The sequence below is a fragment of the Bufo gargarizans genome, chromosome 4 (assembly GCF_014858855.1).
Source record: "Bufo gargarizans isolate SCDJY-AF-19 chromosome 4, ASM1485885v1, whole genome shotgun sequence".
Lineage (NCBI taxonomy): Eukaryota > Metazoa > Chordata > Amphibia > Anura > Bufonidae > Bufo > Bufo gargarizans.
This window is the reverse complement of record NC_058083.1, coordinates 195,862,512-195,881,775: the sequence shown is the minus strand read 5'-3', so window position 1 is coordinate 195,881,775 and position 19,264 is coordinate 195,862,512. Positions and strand designations below refer to the sequence as shown.

At 40.9% G+C, this 19,264-nt stretch overlaps 1 protein-coding gene across 2 annotated transcripts in view; it reads left to right on the top strand.

Annotated features, from left to right (window-relative positions):
• DIS3L2 (DIS3 like 3'-5' exoribonuclease 2) overlaps window positions 1-19,264 on the top strand; it is a 314,009-nt gene that overhangs the window by 165,178 nt on the left and 129,567 nt on the right. For both annotated transcript variants that reach the window (XM_044290031.1, XM_044290032.1), the window contains one exon: window positions 11,248-11,327. In XM_044290031.1, the coding sequence (XP_044145966.1) occupies window positions 11,248-11,327 (80 nt within the window). The remainder of the gene's footprint in view (window positions 1-11,247; window positions 11,328-19,264) is intronic.

Here is a 19,264-nt window from a genome sequence, read left to right as displayed (position 1 = left end):
TACAGTTTTTTTTTTCTCAAATTTTGTTCAAATTGAGGATTATGTGTGAAATATTCCCTCAAAAAATACCTTTAAGATGCAACGTGTGTTTCACGCTAAGAGCTAGCACCTGCTCACTATATCAATAAGACACTACCAAAGTGTGACCTAAACAGTAAAAGTATAAGAGCATCCCTAAGCATATCTTTGCTGCATCATTGTGTGGGTGTGAATAATAGATTATTTTCCCTTCTATTTTAAGACTTTTGTTATCAGTGAGAGTTCAAATTATCAATGAGGTTCTTGCATTTTACAGCATCTTTGACTGATGACGAACTGACTAAACGCTATTGACTTGTAATGGGTTTGTCGGGTATCATGCTAAGCTGCTGTTGGTCATCAAAGAGCAAGGGTAACACAAAAATATCTAAAACTAGTGTAAACCATGCCCATTCTTGGCATTGAAGTTTATCCTCAAGCCCAGATGGTTGGGACCACCATTGGGTGCACAGTTACTTTGTGTGGAATGTGTTTGTGAGTAAGATGTTAGACATTTCTGGCTGCGATTTTAGTGTTTGCTGGAGACTTTCATAACAACGAAGTGTTCTGACCACATTATACATTAATTCAGATTTTTGTCTGTTTCGAAATATAAAAAAACCTGTTCAATGTTAAGTCCCCTTGACAGCAAATCTGTAAGCAAGCAGTTGGAATAGATTGTACAGGCTTCCAAATGGACCTTCTTTTGGAATGGTTTATTATTGTAGTGGAGTAATACATTAGTACGGACACTGTCAGTTTCCTCACCTGGAGCAGAACCAGTCATTGAAATTCAAGGCGGGTTTTGTTCGCTAAAAAATAAACACGCACAAGGAATTAACCAGAGCAGTCACGCTTCTATAGAGTCCTGCATTTTGAAATTAACAAGCTGTTTCCTTTTTAATTTTTATATAGAAATATGATGGCTAAACCCATTGGCAGCATGTTGGAACTCCATGTTCACCCTTTCCCTATGGTGGGTGCAGTGGTCACAGGTAAGCTTGTGCAGACTTCAGTGATGCCTGTACAAGCAATGGAATGCTTTGCAAGGAGTCTAATAATAAAATAAAGCTCCTTACTTGCAGCTAATGGGAGGTGGCACTGGTGGAGGTTAGGATGAGGATGCTTGAGGATTTCCGGGTGTACCACACCACTGTGAGAGTTATGGATGGGGACGCATTGGTGCCATCTTTATCTGCATGACTAGTTGGTTAAGTAGCCTTGTAGATATGCCTTAGTCACTGCCAATGACAAGGTGATCAGAGTATGAGGACAACAGTAGTGGATGTTGGGCTGGTGGCGTGGGGTTAAGATGATCCTGGGTGAGGTGAATTCACAGCAGCCAGGTATAGTCATGTGGTAAAGGATAAATTCGGATACACTATACTGGACTGTGGATAATCCAGTATAAGTTCTAGTGTATCTGACTCTGTACTTCATCACTTGGCTATGCCTGGCTGCTGTGTTGTGTGTACATTTACCACACCCATGGTCTTCTTAAGGTCCCTTTACACGGAACGATACAGCAGCAGCTTGTCAGGAAGGAAGCGTTCCTTCTCGTCAATTGCCTGCTCGCTGGTGGAGGAGAACACAGCATTTACATGCAGCAATCTTCTCCACATTATGGGGAGCAGTGATCACTAATGCCTTTGCTCTTACCCAGAACGATTCATTGTTTGCTGGCAGCAGATCACTTTTACACAGCACGAATCACTGCCGACAAACAACGATTCTTGTGCGTGCACAAATGATCGGATTACCTGATCGGCGGTACAATTACACTGCCAGATTATGCATAGTGTGCTTTGGTAGTTTCACCTTCTCTTGCTGTGGCATCAAGGGACCTGCAGGGGAAACTAAAGATGGACATGGTGCTAATCTTTTCAGTGCTGGTTCATCCAAGTGCGGGGAGAACAGAAGCAGTGATGGAATGCTCAGAAATGCTAAAGTATATGTAAAGTTTTTAGAGAGACTTATTTTAGCATTTTCGGCAGTGTTTTGTTTATCTCTGTAAAGCCACTGTAAATAGTTAAAAAAAATTGTTGGAGTTTACTGTATACCCTTTTCCTTGACCTCAGTAATAGTCTTATGCCGGAGTCTCCCTCTAATGGAGGCTGCAGGCAGCCAAAATGATGTTTCATTTCAATGTCTATGCTGGGAATTTCAAGCAGTTTATTATAAAGACAGTTTTAAAGGAACTGAGGCACAAACATAAATTGGGACAAAAGACAACATTTACAAAACAGTTATAGAAATTATTCTACTCCTTTAGGTCTTTTCATTGCATTTTTTCTTTGTCATTCTTCTGTGGTGTAATGTTACTTGTAACACTAATTAATACTTCATTCTGGTAAATATTATGAAATGTGAATATAGAGTAGGAATCTTGCTTGATTTAAATGACTATTTTCTCATCTTGATGAAAGGAGATATTGGTAACCAGGCCTCTAATCCTCCTGTGTTCCATCTCATGTGAGCCTTTTGCAAAAGCCTAATCCTTCATTTCAGATCAAAGCAGTTGATATTGGCAACTGCGCTTTAAATGTAGCATTTGGAGTGTACAATGTTGGATCACATTGCAGAAGATCTAATAAGTAGAGGTTTTGGTTAAGAGCGGGTCTTTAAGATCAGCCAAGATGGTACTTGCTGCCAATCCATACTTAAGACGTTTCTTGGAGAGGTGAGTTTGACAAAAGAATTGTCTTTAAGGTTAAATTGGTATATGGTTTAATTATTTGCTGACACTGCAGTGTTAAGAAGATCATAACATACACTTGATGCTGCAGTAACTATAAGGCCTTATTCACTCATCAGTGTTTGGTCAGTGGTTTCCATCAGTTATTGTGAGCCAAAACCAAGTGCCGGTCAAAAATGCAGAACAGGTGCAGAACTTTCCATTATACCCAAGCTCCTACTCCTGGTTTTGGCTCACAATCACGGATGAAAAACTGACTGTGTTAATAAGGCCTAATACTAATACTTATAGTACACGATCGCCAATTTTGTTCCAAAAAATTTAACTACGTACGTGTTAAAAATGCACAAACTATGTCAAAAAATAAAAAACTAATAAAAAAAGAGCCTGTTCTGTATTTTTCTTTTTCAAGCTAGAGCTTTGATCTGTTGCAGAGGTCCACAACCTTTGCCACGCCAGCTGTTGTGAAACTGCAACTCCCAGCATGCACACTTGCTAAATTGTTTTCAGAAACCACACAGAAGAGAATGGAGCATGCTGGGAGTTGTAGTTTTACAACAGTTGGAGTACTGAACAGGAACACAACCGAGTGTTTTCACACTTGCCATTTCCCTGATAATCATCTTCTCATTAACAATTTAAATTTTTTTATAATTACTTCTTGTTCCTAATCGTTATATCCATTTTATAGTAGAACTCATTACATGTGTTGCCTTCCAGCTGAGTAGATGCTTATAGGCATGGAGCTGTTCTAACAAGTAATGCTGGGAACATGAGTTCTAATAAGTGGTAAAAGATGCCCTCTTGAGTGTAATCAGTTATGGATATGACAATGATTTCATCTAATCATTACACTAGGGCTGGGCGATTGACAAACATGAAAACCAAGATCGTCAGGATAGGTCATCCAATATTTGGTCGCCATTGGTCTAGCACCCCCCACTGATCAGCTGTTTGAAGAGGAGGCAGTGCTGCTTCCTGTTCATTCAGGGGCATAACTACCATGGCAGCAGAACATGCAACTGCTATGGGTCCCAGGGCAAGAGGGGGCCCAGTCTTAGTTGGGATTATCTCCTCTTTCACTTGAGTTGAAAACTTGGTCAGGACCCTACACTCTAAAGGAACAACTTCTAGAAAACGAGGCAGGGTCATTGAAAAGGGTTTAGGCAGAAACCCTTCTGTCCTGTGTGGGAGGCCTGGTTTACTATGGGGCCCTTACTTCTCTATGTACACCACTGTGTTCCTTACACTACACGTTTTCTCCCATGCAGGGGTGGCATAGTGTAATTACAAGTACCCACTCCATTGAAGTGAATGGAGTGAGTACATGTAATTACACTTGTTTCTGAGACAGCAGGCAGTGTATTGAAGAGGAATCTGCCTCCTCTTTAAACCACTGATTGTGGGGGTGGTGGGTGTCGGACTTTCCGCAGATCAGCTATTGATGACCTATCAGGACGAAAGGTCATCAATATAAATGGCAGGACAACCCTTTTTAATAAGGTCATACAGAACTTTTTAGTTACAGCATTCTGCTGTAACTGGAACTGAAATGTGCCCCAGTTGCAGAAGGAATGCAGCCTCCTTAGCCTCATAGCATAGCTGATTTGGGTCTGGCAAGCCCCATCAGGAACTGCCGGTACCACCCAACGATGACCTAATTGGCTGGGACAGTACATTGTAAGTAGTAAATTTTGGTTAATAGATTTTATTATTTATAATGAAAATGAGCAATTTTTTTAAACCGCCCAAAAAACAAAAAAAATATGGCTCTCAGAATATGCAGACATGAAAACATGATTTATTCATTTTCAAAAATTCTGTTATTGTGTACAACTTAAATGAAGTATGCATATTAGGAATCGACGTGTCCGTAAGAACCTGCTGCATAAAAATATCACATCACCTAACCCCTTAGGTGGACACCGTAAAAATAAATGAATAAAAATTGAAAGTGTCAAAGCCATTTTTTTTGTCTCGTTACATCACAAAAATTGCAACACCAAGAAAAAAATAGTACCAATGAAAGTCACCAAAAATTAAACCCTACCTAAGACAATCTGTCAAAAATGAAAAAAAAAGCTATCACTCTCAGACAATGGAAACGCTAAAATATATTTTTTGCTTCAAAACTGCTATTGTGCTAAAGTGAAATTAAAAAAAATTTAATTAAATTTAGACATATTGGGTAATGCCGCGTCCATAACAACCTGCTGTATAAAAATATCACATTACCTAACCCCTCAGGCGAACACTGTTAAAAAATGGCTTTGAAAGTTTTTTTTTTATTTTACTTATTTTTTGTCACCTTACATCACAAAAAGTAATACCAAGTGATCAAAGTAATATGCACCATAAAATAGTACCAATCAAACGGTCATCTCATACCGAAAAAAATTTGCCCCTGCTTAACCTCTTAAGGACATAGGGCGTACAGGTATGCCCTTGTGTCCTGGTACTTAAGGACACAGGGCGTACATGTACGCCCTGTGTATTTTCGATCACTGCCGTGCGGCTGGCAGTGATCGGAGCCTGATGCCTGCTCAAATCATTGAGCAGGCACCTAGGCTAAATGCGCGGGGGGGGGGGGGTCCCGTGACTCCCCCCATGTCGGCGATCGCGGCAAACCGCAGATCAATTCAGACCTGTGGTTTGCTGCGATTTCTGCAGTTTCTGATCCCCGCGGTCAGGGATCAGAAACTTTAGCATTCGAAAAATATTCCTGTATCCCCCCCCCCCCCCCCCGCACCCCTGAGTGATTTGAGCCCGGTGGGAGGTGCAGGGGGAGGGTTGCGGGCGGTGCGGCAGGTGGGATTGCGATCCCCCGCCCGCCTCCCCTTGAATATTCGTTGGTGTACAGTGGGTATATCAGGGTGCCAGCACATTGGTGACACCCTGGTATAAACGGCTGACATCTGTGCCGTGATGTCAGCCGTTTAACCCTTTCCATACCGTGGTCCGTACGGACCGCTGTATGGAAAAGGTTAACAGCTCAGGGAGCTCCCTCCCTCTCCCATCGGGGAGCTGCTGTGCCTTTGCAGCCCCCCGAATGGAGAGGGAGAGAGCCCCCCTTCCCCGTCTGCTCAGTAGTGGCCAGAACTGCGCAGACGGGGAAGGTTCCCATGGCAACAGGACCCTTCTCAGGCATCCTGTTGTCCATGGTTCTGAACAGATCTGTGCTAAAGGCATAGATCTGTTCAGACAAAGTGTAAGTAAAATACAGTTCAGTACCCTATATACTGTACTGTATTATACCGAAATTAAGTAAAAATCAAAAAACACATTTATCACTGATTAAAAATGAAAAAAAATAAAAAAAAATTCCCTACACATGTTTGGTATCGCCGCGTCCGTAACGACCTGATCTATAAAACGGTCATGTTAATTTACCCGAATGGTGAACGCCATAAAAATAAAAAACTATGATGAAATTGAAATTTTGCCCACCTTACTTCCCCAAAAAGGTAATAAGTGATAAAAAAAAAAGTTGAAATCATACCCTACCCAAGATAATCGCCCAAAAACTGAAAAAACTATGGCTCTTAGACTATGGAAACACTAAAACATGATTTTTATTTATTTTTTTTGTTTCAAAAATGAATTCATTGTGTAAAACTTACATAAATAAAAAAAAGTATACATATTGGGTATCGTCGCGTCCGTATCGACCGGCTCTATAAAAATATCACATGACCTAACCCCTCAGGTGACCGCCGTAAAAAAATAAAAATAAAAGCGGTGTAAAAAAATACATTTTTTGTCCTCTTACGTCACAAAAAGTGTAATAGCAAGCAATCAAAAAGTTATATGCACCCCAAAATAGTGCCAATCAAACCATCATCTCATCCCGCAAAAATCATACCCTACCCAAGATAATCGCCCAAAAACTAAAAAAACTATGGCTTTTAGACTATGGAGACACTAAACCTTTTTTTTTTAATGAATTCATTGTGTAAAACTTACATAAATAAAAAAATGTATACATATTGGGTATCGCTGCGTCCGTGACAACCTGCTCTATAAAATTACCACATGATCTAACCTGTCAGATGAATGTTGTAAATAACAAAACAAAAAACGGTGCCAAAAAAGCTATTTTTTTGTTACCTTGCAGCACAAAAAGTGTAATATAGAGCAACCAAAAATCATATGTACCCTAAACTAGTACCAACAAAACTGCCACCCTATACCGTAGTTTCTAAAATGGGGTCACTTTTTTGGAGTTTCTACTCTAGGGGTGCATCGGGGGGCTTCAAATGGGACATGGTGTAAATAAACCAGTCCAGCAAAATCTGCCTTCCAAAAACCGTATGGCATTCCTTTCCTTCTGCACCCTGCCATGTGCCCGTGCAGCAGTTTACGACAACATATGGGGCGTTTCTGTAAACTACAGAATCAGGGCCATAAATAATGAGTTTTGTTTGACTGTTAACCCTTGCTTTGTTAGGCTACTTTCACACTAGCGTTCGATCGGATCCGTTCTGAACGGATCCGATCATATTAATGCAGACGGAGGCTCCGTTCAGTACGGATCCGTCTGCATTAATAACTTAGAAAAAATTCTAAGTGTGAAAGTAGCCTGAGCGGATCCGTTCAGACTTTCAATGTAAAGTCAATGGGGGACGGATCCGCTTGAAGATTGAGCCATATGGTGACATCTTCAAGCGGATCCGTTCCCATTGACTTACATTGTAAGTCTGAACGGATCCGCTCGCCTCCGCACGGCCAGGCGGACAGCTGAACGCTGCAAGCAGCGTTCAGCTGTCCGCCTGTCCGTGCGGAGGCGAGCGGAGGCTGAACGCCGCCAGACTGATGCAGTCTGAGCGGATCCGCTCCATTCAGACTGCATCAGGGCTGGACGGAGGCGTTCGGGTCCGCTCGTGAGCTACTTCAAATGGAGCTCACGAACGGACCTATGAACGCTAGTGTGAAAGTAGCCTAACTGGAAAAAAATATTAAAATGGAAAATCTGCCAAAAAGTGAAATTTTGAAATTGTATCTCTATTTTCCATTAAATATTGTGCAACACCTAAAGGGTTAACAAAGTTTGTAAAATCTGTTTTGAATACCTTGAGGGGTGTAGTTTCTTAGATGGGAGTCACTTTTATGGAGTTTCTACTCTAGGGGTGCATCAGGGGGGCTTCAAATGGGACATGGTGTCAAAAAACCAGTCCAGCAAAACCTGCCTTCCAAAAACCAAACGGCGCACCTTTCACTCTACACCCTGCTGTGTGGCCGTACAGTAGTTTACGGCCACATATGGGGTGTTTCTGTAAATGGCAGAGTCAGGGCAATAAAGATGGTCTTGTTTGGCTGTTAACCCTTGCTTTGTTAGTGGAGAAAAAATGGGTTAAAATGGAAAATTAGGCAAAAAATGAAATTCTCAAATTTCATCCCCATGTGCTAATAACTCTTGTGCAACACCTAAAGGGTTAACGAAGTTTGTAAAATCAGTTTTGAATACCTTGAGGGGTGTAGTTTATAGAATGGGGTCATTTTTGGGTGGTTTCTATTATATAAGCCTCGCAAAGTGACTTCACAGCTGTAGTGGTCCTTAAAAATTTGGTTTTTGGACATTTCTGAAAAATTTCAAGATTTGCTTCTAAACTTCTAAGCCTTGTAACATCCCCAAAAAATTTAATCATTCCCAAAATAATTCAAACATGAAGTAGACATATGGGGAATGTAAAGTCATCACAATTTTTTGGGGATATTACTATGTATTACAGAAGTAGAGAAACTTTTTGTCACCTTGCTTCACAAAAAGGGTAATATAGAGCAACCAGAAATCATATGTACGTTAAAGTACCAACAAAACTGCCACCTTATCCCGTAGTTTCCAAAATGGGGTCACTTTTTTGGAGATTCTACTGTAGAGTACATCAGGGGGTCTTTAAATGTGACATGGCAACTTAAAATTATCCCAGTGAAATCTGCCCTCCAAAAACCATATTGCGTTCCTTTCTTTCTGCGCCCTGACGCGTGCCCGTATAGCAGTTTACGTTCACATATGGGGTGTTTCTGTAAATTACAGAATAAGGGTAACATTGAGTTTTGTTTGGCTGTTAGCCCTATCTTTGTTACTGGAAAAAAAATTATTAAAATGGAAAACCTGCCAAAAAACTGAAATTTCATCTATTTTCCTTGTGGAACACCTAAAGAGTTAACAAAGCTTATAAAATCAGTTTTAGATACCTTGAGGGTGTAGTTTCTAGAATGGGGTCATTGTTGGGTGGTTTCTATTATGTAAGCCTCACAAAGTGACTTCAGACCTGAACTGGTCCTTTTAAAAAGTGGGTTTTGTAAATTTTCTGAAAGATTTCAAGATTTACTTCTAAACTTCTAAGCCTTCTAACGTCCCCAAAAATTAAAATTGCATTCACAAAATGATTCAAACATTAAGTAGACATATAGGGAATGTAAAGTAATGGCTATTTTTGAAGGTACTGTATTACTATAGATTATAAAAGTAGAGAAATTGACATTTGGATTTTTTTCCCCACATTTTAGTATTTTTTATTTTTTTTATAAATAAAAATGAAATATTTTTTGACTCAATTTTACCAGTGTCATGCAGTACAATATGTGACGAGAAAACATTTTAAGAATGGCCTGAATAAGTAAAAGCGTTTTAAAGTTATTACCACATAAAGTGACACATGTCAGATTTGCAAAAAAATGGCCTGGGCAGAATGGTGAAAACTGGCCCGGGGTAAAGAGTTAATGTCAGTGTTTCGTTGACAAACTGTTACATGCTTATAAAGCGGTATAGTCCTTTTTTTCCTCTGAGTTCTGTAGTTTATTTTTAGGACAGATTGTGCAGTCAAATGTAATATGCAGAGTTATGCATGGCTATTTTTGAAAACATGAGATACAAATTTAGTAACACTTTTTTACTTTATTTTTAAATCTTTTCTTTACTTTTTCATACCATTTGGCTGTGATTATCCCATTAGGACTGTCAAAAAAACGCCTTAATCGTCTTAGTCACCAAGCAATTGTCATTCCAAAAGCCATAACAATTTTTTTTAAAAATTCTATAAATATACCTCAAGTTTTTCTACTTTTGTGCAAAAAAATCCCCCTTTAAAAAATATTTGATATTTGTATGAGATCTTGATTTTTGTGACGAGTTATGGGTTTTACTAGTATCGTTTAGAGCTATATAAGACTTTGTTGAGCTCTTTTTAATTTTGTATTTTGGTTGCCTATTTTATTATTTTTATGGTGGGGGTGATTTTTTTTTTCTTTTTTTTTTTTTTTTTAAAACCTTTTTTAACGTGAGGATTTAAAAAAAAATAACTTTTGGGTTTCTAATCCATACCATTTATTAATCCCACAAGGAGTCTCCAGCAGTTAATCGCTTACATACTGCACTACTTAACAGGGTTTTCTGGGATTTTGATACTTATGACCTATCCTCTGGATAGATCATCAGTATGTGACTGGTGTTCTGACACCTGGAATCAGCTATTTGAGAAGGCATCGGCTCTCCTGTTAGCGCCGCGGCCTCCTCCGTGCTTAGCAAGCACAGTGCCGTACATTGTATAGCGGCTATGCTTGGTACAGCCCTCAGCCCCATTCACTTCTATGGGCAGAGCGCGATGCCAAGTACAGGTAATAGCAGAGAAGGCCACGATGCTCACTGGCGCTCCTGTGCCTTCTCAAACAGCTGATCAGCAGGGGTCCCGGGTGTTGGACGCCTACCGATCAGATACTGATGACCTATCCTGAGGGTAGGTCATCAGTATCAAAATCTTGGAAAACCCCGTTAAGTAGGGCAGTGTATTATGCTTTTTCCACTGACAGGCAATCTATTAGGTTATCTGGCAGAGGCAGAACTTGGGCACTTTTATTAAACACATGGCTGCCATGTAAAGGCATCAGCAACGCGCTATTGCATTTTAAGGGGTGTTGATGGGTGATAGAGGGAGCTCCCTCCTGTTAAAACAACTTAGATGACATGGTCACTATTGAACACCGTATCTAAGGGGTTAAATGGCTGGGATTAACCCCCACTCTCCTTCCTGGCCATTGGAAGGAGCCCAGCTGTCTTTCCTCTCCCTGGCAGTGGAAACCCATTCCAGGCTAAACATTTAGTGCCTTAAACCTGCACACATGACCTTTACATGCCCGCTGACCTAAAGCGGTTTATTGGAGGTCACTAAGTGATTAATAAAATGTGGTGCCATAGGATGTGTCAAATAATTTTTGCTCATATTGGGGTGTCCTTGTGCCAGTTTTCTTATGTAAATGATAAAGTTCTCTCAAATGCCAAGCAAGCCCCTGCTTTGTAGAAAAGGGACATGCACAGCATAAATGTGTCTGCTTTTAAAATTGGTCAGTCCACATCCTCCAGAAAAAGACCTAGTGTAAGCACTCTTCGTTTTCTAGTAGAGGGGAATCCTAAGCGGAGGGCAGCTACCATGCGTGGTGTCAAACCAGCTTCCCTTTAGTTTTAGTATGTAGTACTGAAGTAGCCAAATGCCCTATACAGAGTTGTATAATATGCTTGTTCCTCTTTGTTTCCACAGAAAGGAGTGTATCTTCACCATTGATCCTTCCACTGCTAGAGACTTGGACGATGCCTTATCCTGTAAACTACTCCCAGATGGTATGGCTCTAAATATATTAAATTTTAATGTTTCTGTTGAATGGGGCTGAGCTGCACATAGGCCATGTGACTGATGGTCATGATGTCACGGGCCTAGGGTAAGCAGCGAGAAGGCCCCCCCACCGATCAGATGCTTACATCCTATCCAGAGGATAGTTCAACAGTGACAGAAAACTCCTTTAATGGGAAAACACCTTTAAGGGGTATTCTTATCTTAGACATTTATTGCATTTCTACAGTTTATGCCATAGATTTATGATGGGTGTGGTTCTCACCCCTAGGATCTGCACCTGTCTTTCAAACAGGGGTCCTCCATTCTGGGGCTGCTAAACCCCGCCTAAATGAGAAGAAAGTTGGTTGGGATTATGGAGACATGGAGAGATATATTAGGCCTATTGGTCACTTTAAAAACTGCAATTTTTTTATTTTATTTTTTTAAATATAGTGATGTGAAATTGAAAAAAAATCGACTGAAATTCAGAAAAAAAAATTACACATTAAAACGTGATTTAAGCATTTGTAAATGTTCTATTAAGTTCCCTTTAAACTAGACCTATCATCACAAAATGTAGTACAAGCTGCAGGCAACATGTTATAAAGCAGGAGCAGCTGAGCAGATCAATTTATATACCGTAGTTTTGGAAAAATTCAGTAAAAATTGTAATTTATACATTTGTATCTCTCCTTTCTGACTTTATTGTCCACGTGGGAGGTGTGATCAGTGGTTGATAGCATTCTCTGTGTAAGTGTATATACAGAGATAGCTGTCAGTCGATGATGGCACCTCCCCTGTGAACGACTAAATCAGAAAAAGCTGAAATTTTAATGTATAAACTATTTTAATAAGTCTTTTCCTACAAAACTTTATATTAATCTGCTCAGCCCCTCCTTCTCTACACAAAATCATTGTTTCTGGGAAGCAAATTGCAGTTTAGACAGCACCATCTGCTGCCCAGAAACCATAATTGGTGTGCCTACACGAACAACAGGATCACCCGATGAACGAGTGTTTCACTAGTTCATCAGGTGATCGGCGGCACATTTTGTTGGGAACGAGCATTCGCAGGAGCGTTCGTTCATGATAATCCGCCTGAATATTGGGCTGTGTAAATCCACCTTAAAGGGTTTCTCCGGGAATTAAGAAAATGAAAATAAATATTAATTTATTATAAATATATTCCCAAATACCTTTCATTAGTTATAATGGCTCGTTTTGTCTGGGGAGCAGTCATCAGGGGAAACGAAATGGCTGCCGTCCTATTGGTACACACAAAACCTGTCCTAATCATACAGGAGGACAAGTTACTTCAAAAGACTGAGGTAATGAGCTGCCTCAGCATGCCTTTAGGGCTCATGCGCACACTACTGTATGTATGTTGATAGGACATGTTCTATTTTTTTATGGAACGGACATATGGAAGCGGAAATGCACTGTAACTTTCATTTTTTTTTTTTTTTGTAGACCCATTGAAATGAATGGTTCCGCATACAGTCTGCAAAAAAACTGAACCGACGCAGAAAGAAAATGCGTTTGTGTGCATGAGCCCTAAACATGATCTTCAGCTGAATCTGTAGGAATGCAGTTCATGAGGACACATTAAAGGAGTTGTCTCACTTCACCAAATAGCATTTATTATGTAGAGGAAGTTAATTAGCCACGTACTAATGTAATGTTATTGTCCATATTGCGTCCTTTGCTGGCTGGGTTAATTTTTACTTCACTTTATACACTGCACGTTTCCATGGTTATGACCACCCTGCAATCCATCACCAGTTGTCGTGCTTGCACACTATAGAAAAAAAGCACCTGTGTGTGCTCCCACGGTCCCAGCCATCGGAGAGATTGACTCTTTTATTCTATAGCGTGCAAGCACGACCGCCGCTGATGGATTGCAGGGTGGTCGTAACCATAGAAACGAGCAGTGAAAATGAATCCAGCCAGCAAAGGAAGCAATATGGATTATAACAATACATTAGTAAGTGGCCTGTATTAACTTTCTCTACATGATAAATGCAATTTGCTGAAGTGAGACAACTGCTTTATAGAGGACCTTTCACTAGTTTAAAAAGTAAAAACTAACTATATCAGTGGGCAGAGCGGCGCCCAGGGGTCCCCCTGCACTTACTAGGATGTCTGGGCGCCGCTCCGTTCGCCCGGTATAGGCTCCGGTGTCTGCAGCTCCTTCTTTTGTACTGGGCGGAGTTTTTCGTATTAGGTGTGTCCCTTGCTGCAGCGCTGGCCAATCACAGCGCACAGCTCATAGCCTGGGACTCCCAGGCTATGAGCTGTGCACTACGATTTGCCAGCGTTGCAGCAAGGGACAACCCTAATACAAAATCTCTGCCCAGTACAAAAGGAGCTGCAGACACCGGAGCCTATACCGGGCGAACGGAGCGGCGCCCAGACATCCTAGTAAGTGCAGGGGGACCCCTGGGCGCCGCTCTGCCCACTGATATAGTTAGTTTTTACTTTTTAAACTAGTGAAAGGTCCTCTAAGTACAGAGAGGAGGTGGGGGTGTGGCTAATGAGTAGCAGCACTTGTATGCAGTCTACATTACCACAGTCTGTCCTGTCCGTCCTCTCTGTACTTCATATCTCCTCATGAACTCCATGCCTACAGAGATTCAGCTGAAGATCTTATTCAGGATCATAATCCCTGACAAGCAGAGCAGAGAGGAGGATGAGGCAGCTCTTTACCTCCGTGTTGTGAGGTAACTTGTCCTCCAGTGTGATTAGGACAGGTTTTTTCTGTACTAATAGGACAGCGGCCATTTTATTGCTTCTCTAGACAAAACGAGCCATTATAACTAATGAAAGATATTTGGGAATATGTTTATAATAAAGTAATATTTAATTATTTTCATTTTCTTAATTCCCTGAGAACTTCTTTTAAGTGGGAAAAATAGATAAGATAATATGTAAACTACATTGACTTTTCCTGAATCAAGAGTATCAAAAGGAGAAGGAATAAAATACCGTAAGCCAGCTTTGAGATTTCCAGCACCAGTCTCAGACAGCTGTTCTGGAGGAATTTGGAGTTGGAGTGTGCATTATGTGCCAGCTGCAGGGTTAGCTGAATAACCTGCCAGGCTACCGATATAAGGGAAAGAGCAGAGTCAGCACAGTTTCAAAGTCTCTTGCTTTTTATGTTAGGATCCATCTGCTCTTGTTGCCTCTAATGCAGGCAGCTCAGCAGTGATGTAATTTCTTTATGCGCTGCACCCCAGATGCTTGCTTTCAATACAAAGGGATGCCAATGACATGACATCACATGACAGCTACATTATGTGACGTGTGATTTGGCCCTTGGCCAAATTGGAATTATACCCCTGAATGTCTGTGTGTTCTCTTAATCCTTTCATAGACGGATTGTAACCGTTTCAGCCATGGATGCTTTAGAGTTAGTCAATGTAGCCAACAAGCACACACACATATAGGACTCTACACGCTCTGAATTTGTAATACAGGTGGATATCTGATGTAGTTCTAAAATGTTATTTTGAAATAGAGGTTCCAGTGAAAGATTACTTTCTGATGTAATCTGATGTAAAATTTGTATTTTAGTCAATAGGGAAAGTGTTTTCCATTCATACAGTGCAGTCCATTTTTTTTTTTTTTTTTTTTTTTGCTGTAAATATGTATTTTTGATTTGAAATGTTATCAAAACTGCATTGTATGAGCACAAAACCAACAGTTGAAAGTAAGTGCATGGGGGTATGTTAGTTACCTGTACCTGGATAGTTACAATCAATCCCATTTTACAAATGTGGTCCATTTTGGAAGCGTTGGAACTTAAAAAAAAATCAATCAAAAAAAATCAATCAAAAAAAATCTGAAGTTAGATGCCCTTTAAAACCCGTAGACACCAAACATGGGTGGAAATGAGCTCTTACTAAAGAGCTGAAATTGAAATCTATAGGAATGACTGCGTGGCTGGTAATTGTTGGGCCATACAGTTTAACAGAATGACAGTCAAGTGCAGTGGTCCATAAAAATTATTTGTAGTAAGTGTTGAAACCGAGGGCAGAATTTCCAGTAGCCTCCAGAAGCAACGTCTGCTAAAGAACTGTATGGAGCTTCCTGGATTGGGTTCCACAGCAAAGCTGCACATACGAAACTGTAGCAGGAACAATGCCATGCTTTAGATGAAGTAGCATCATGCACATATCATTAGACACTACAATATCAGATCCATATGTCCTTTCCTTTCCAAGACTATGGGTATTAAAAGGGTATGCTTCTATTTTCTGGGATCTGTTTGCCACTTTTACCACAATCCCTGCTCATAGGCATCTTAGGCTGGGGTTTTGTATCTTTTTTTTCTTTTCTAACGCATACGTCAAACGGAGGCATAAAACGTGAAGTGAACCCACCATTATAGATGGCTGCACTGCATGGCAGCAGTATGGCTTAAAGAGGACCTTTCACCACTCCTGACACATCTGTTTTAATAGCCCCATGTATTCCCCATGTAATAATTCTGGAGCCTTTATTCGTATGGCTCTGTGTTGTGCCATTCCTTATTCTGGCTAGAAGGTATGAATGAATTGCTATTGGCCTTTAGTAAGGGTACATAGGGGAGGTAACCAGTTGGGGTATGTACCTACACGGTCTGAAAATGACAGCACTGATTGGATAGATGGTACACCCCCAACTGGTTGTCTCCCCTATGTACCCTTACTGCAGACTGCTAGCAATTCATGCTAGTAATTTCTAGTAGAAATAATGAAGGAATGGCACAACATGGAGACCTAAGAATAGATGCTCCAGAATTATTACTTGGGGAATGCATGTAGCTAATAAAATGGGCATGTCCGGAGTGGTGACAGGTCCTCTTTAACACCCATAATACTTTGTGCAATGTTACTCTGTCATTGTTAGGACAAAATGAATTAAAATATGTATTCCTAGTTTTATGAAGAGGGGTTGCCTGCTTTATGGCATTCTGGGAAACTGTTTTTGGGTACCGTATATACTTGAGTATAAGACGAGTTTTTTAGCACATATTTTTGTGCTCAAAAAGCCCCCTCGTCTTATACTCGAGTCTAGGTCTGTATTATGGCAACTTGCATTGCCATAATACAGACCATGACATGTTGGGGGCCGGAGAAGCTGTTACTTACCTTTACAGCTGCTCCGGTCAGCTCCCAGCACGTCCACGCGGCACCTCTGTTAAGCTCCAAGTGTAAATCTCGCGAGACACGCGGGCCGCGAGATTTACACTGGGAGCAGACCGAGAGATTTACACAGGCAGTAAGTACCGCCCCCTGCACAGCCTCCCCTCCCCCTGGACAGCCCCCTTCCCTGGCCAAGTATGAAGTAGGGAGGGGGGGGGGGGCAACAAAAAAAAAATGCCCAGTTGATGGGAGTCTCTCCCACTCATCCTCTGCAGCCTCTGTGGGTAGTCCCTAGTCTTATACTCGAGTCAATAATTTTTCCCATTTTTTGCGGGTATAATTAGGGGCCTCGGCTTATATTCGGGTCGGCTTATACTCGAGTGTATACGGTAATTGCATCTTTGGTAAAGTGCCCTTGATCCTCTTGGGAAGCTGAAGGCCACTCTGGGATGTTACCATGCTTGCTTTTTTTCATGCATACTTTAGCAAGTTCCGCTGATTTTTGAAACCTTGAACCCCCTAATTTGGACTTCAAGACACAGCAATTTCTGGTCAGTCGTCGCCATATGAGGGCAACTTTTTTTTTGCCATATTTGGGACGATTTTTATATTTAAATGGCACAATTTGGGAGTAGATCTAATGTACGGTATAACCTTTATGCATTTTATTTTTGGATGCATGGAATGAAAATTTTGCTGGTATTCTGAAATTATTTTTTAGTTTTTGTTTTTATGGTGTTCACCATGTAGTAAAAAATGTGTGACTGGTGTGCATTCGTTTCAAATGGATGTTTTAGGGCACTTTCACACTAGCGTCGCTGGATTCCGGCAGGCAGTTCTGTCGCCGGAACTGCTTGCCGGATCCGGCAATTTGTATGCAAACGGATACCATTTGTAGACTGATCCGGATGTGGATCAGTTAACAAATGTATTGTAATACCGGATCCGTCTCTCCGGTTGTCATCTGGAAAAACGGTTCCGGCAATCCGTATACGTTTTTCTGGAACCCTTAGGGCCGGATCGGGCATCAATGCATTTCAATGTAAAATAATGCAGGCATTCCGGCAAGTGTTCCAGAATTTTGGACAGAGCATGCTGCGGTATTTTCTCCGTCCAAAAACCGTACAGTGACTGAACTGAAGACATCCTGATGCATACTCGGCGTATTGCTCTCCATTCAGAATGCATTAGAATAAAACTGATCAGTTCTTTTCCGGTATTGAGCCCCTAGGACGGAACTCAATACCGGAAAAGAAAAACGCTAGTGTGAAAGTACTCTTAGTTTGGTCTTTGTCTATGGTGTGTACGGGCTGCATTACCGCAACAAATTATCTGAGCAATTTCTGTGTGTAATAGGCCGTCTGACCAATAATTGGTGAGAAAATCTGTCAGGTTATCGGTTGGTGTAATACAGCCCTAGCACACGAGTTGTATCCAGCACCATTGCGACAAAGTGCTATAAATTCTTGATATAGTTGAGAGTTGTGGAAATGTTTAGTTTTTTATTTCTTTGCAAAAGTAGTTAATCTTATACATAGAAACAAAAAGTGTTTCCTCTCCTTTTTTTCATTAAATTTCAGGCGTAGCCGCCCCGTCCTGAGTTCTGACCGCTTACATTATGTAAATATATGTAACCAAATATTTACTTGGGGCTTCCATTAAAGGCCCGGGGATCTCAAGGGGTCTGCTAAAGGCTCCCCACCGTGGGGGATATCCTGAACTTTCTTACATTTTGTTTGGATTGGCTGCCTGCTCCTGTTATCTCATGTCATGAGATCGTTCTCAGTTTGTCGGTTGTATAACCCAGCTTTTAAAGTTCAGGCGGATAACACTGGGCTTATTAAATTAGGTTTCTGAGTAATGCTGACACAAGCTAAGCAGATCAGTGCTGCAGGGTGACATGCACCTCCTGAAGAAAGGAAGAGGTTAGAAGGGCACATGTCATGTGCAAAAATGCAATATGGATTTATAGTTTTTCCTCTGTTGATGGACTGCTAATGCTCATAAATGATCAGATATGATATTGTCAGCTGCATCTGACTCTGCAGCATTTGTTTTCTTCCAGTTGAATAGTTTTGACAGTCTTCTGCGTAAATGTTTCTGTTTTCATCTGTCATACACCATTGGCTTTCTAGTCCTCTGTGGCTGTCAAGATTCAAGGTGGAGGATTGTATCATTTGCTGTCCTGAAAGCCAATATTTTAGTTTAAACCTGTTCTTAGAACTAAGTAACTCCTTCAGTAAGGACAGAGGGAAAACAAATCTTCCTGTATTTCGTGTACATTTTTCTGAAATGTGCTTCCAAGAAAGGTGATGGGACCACTGATTTCATTGAAAGAGAGATGCTGGTTTTTTCACTACCTAAAATGTTATCTTTTTTCGTAAGGACTTTTTTAAACCAATGATGATTGTCTAAATAGTTTCAAAATGCATTGTTGGTTGAAAGGTTTTGCATTGCATTTCTATTGCCAATTTGCTTCCAAAGCAACGTTTGTACTGTTTTTGCTACTGCAGACTATGTGCAAGTCCTTCAGCTAGCTGGTGAAGATGCTGAATCTCCTATAAATCCACCAGGGCACTGCTCTGATTTCTGAGCTCTCCCCCTCCCTTTTGGTGGTAAAGATAGCAGCACTGAATTAAGAGGTTATAGATACAGTACTATGAGATCCCTGGTGCCAGCAATTTATTTTTTTTGGAGCTGTGAAACACCTGGAGAGCCATTTACAGGGAGCCAGAGGGCCACATGTGGCTCCCAAACCAGTGGGTGGAGAAAAGTGATTTCAAATATAACATTCTAGATGCTCATAGTTGCCAAAAGTG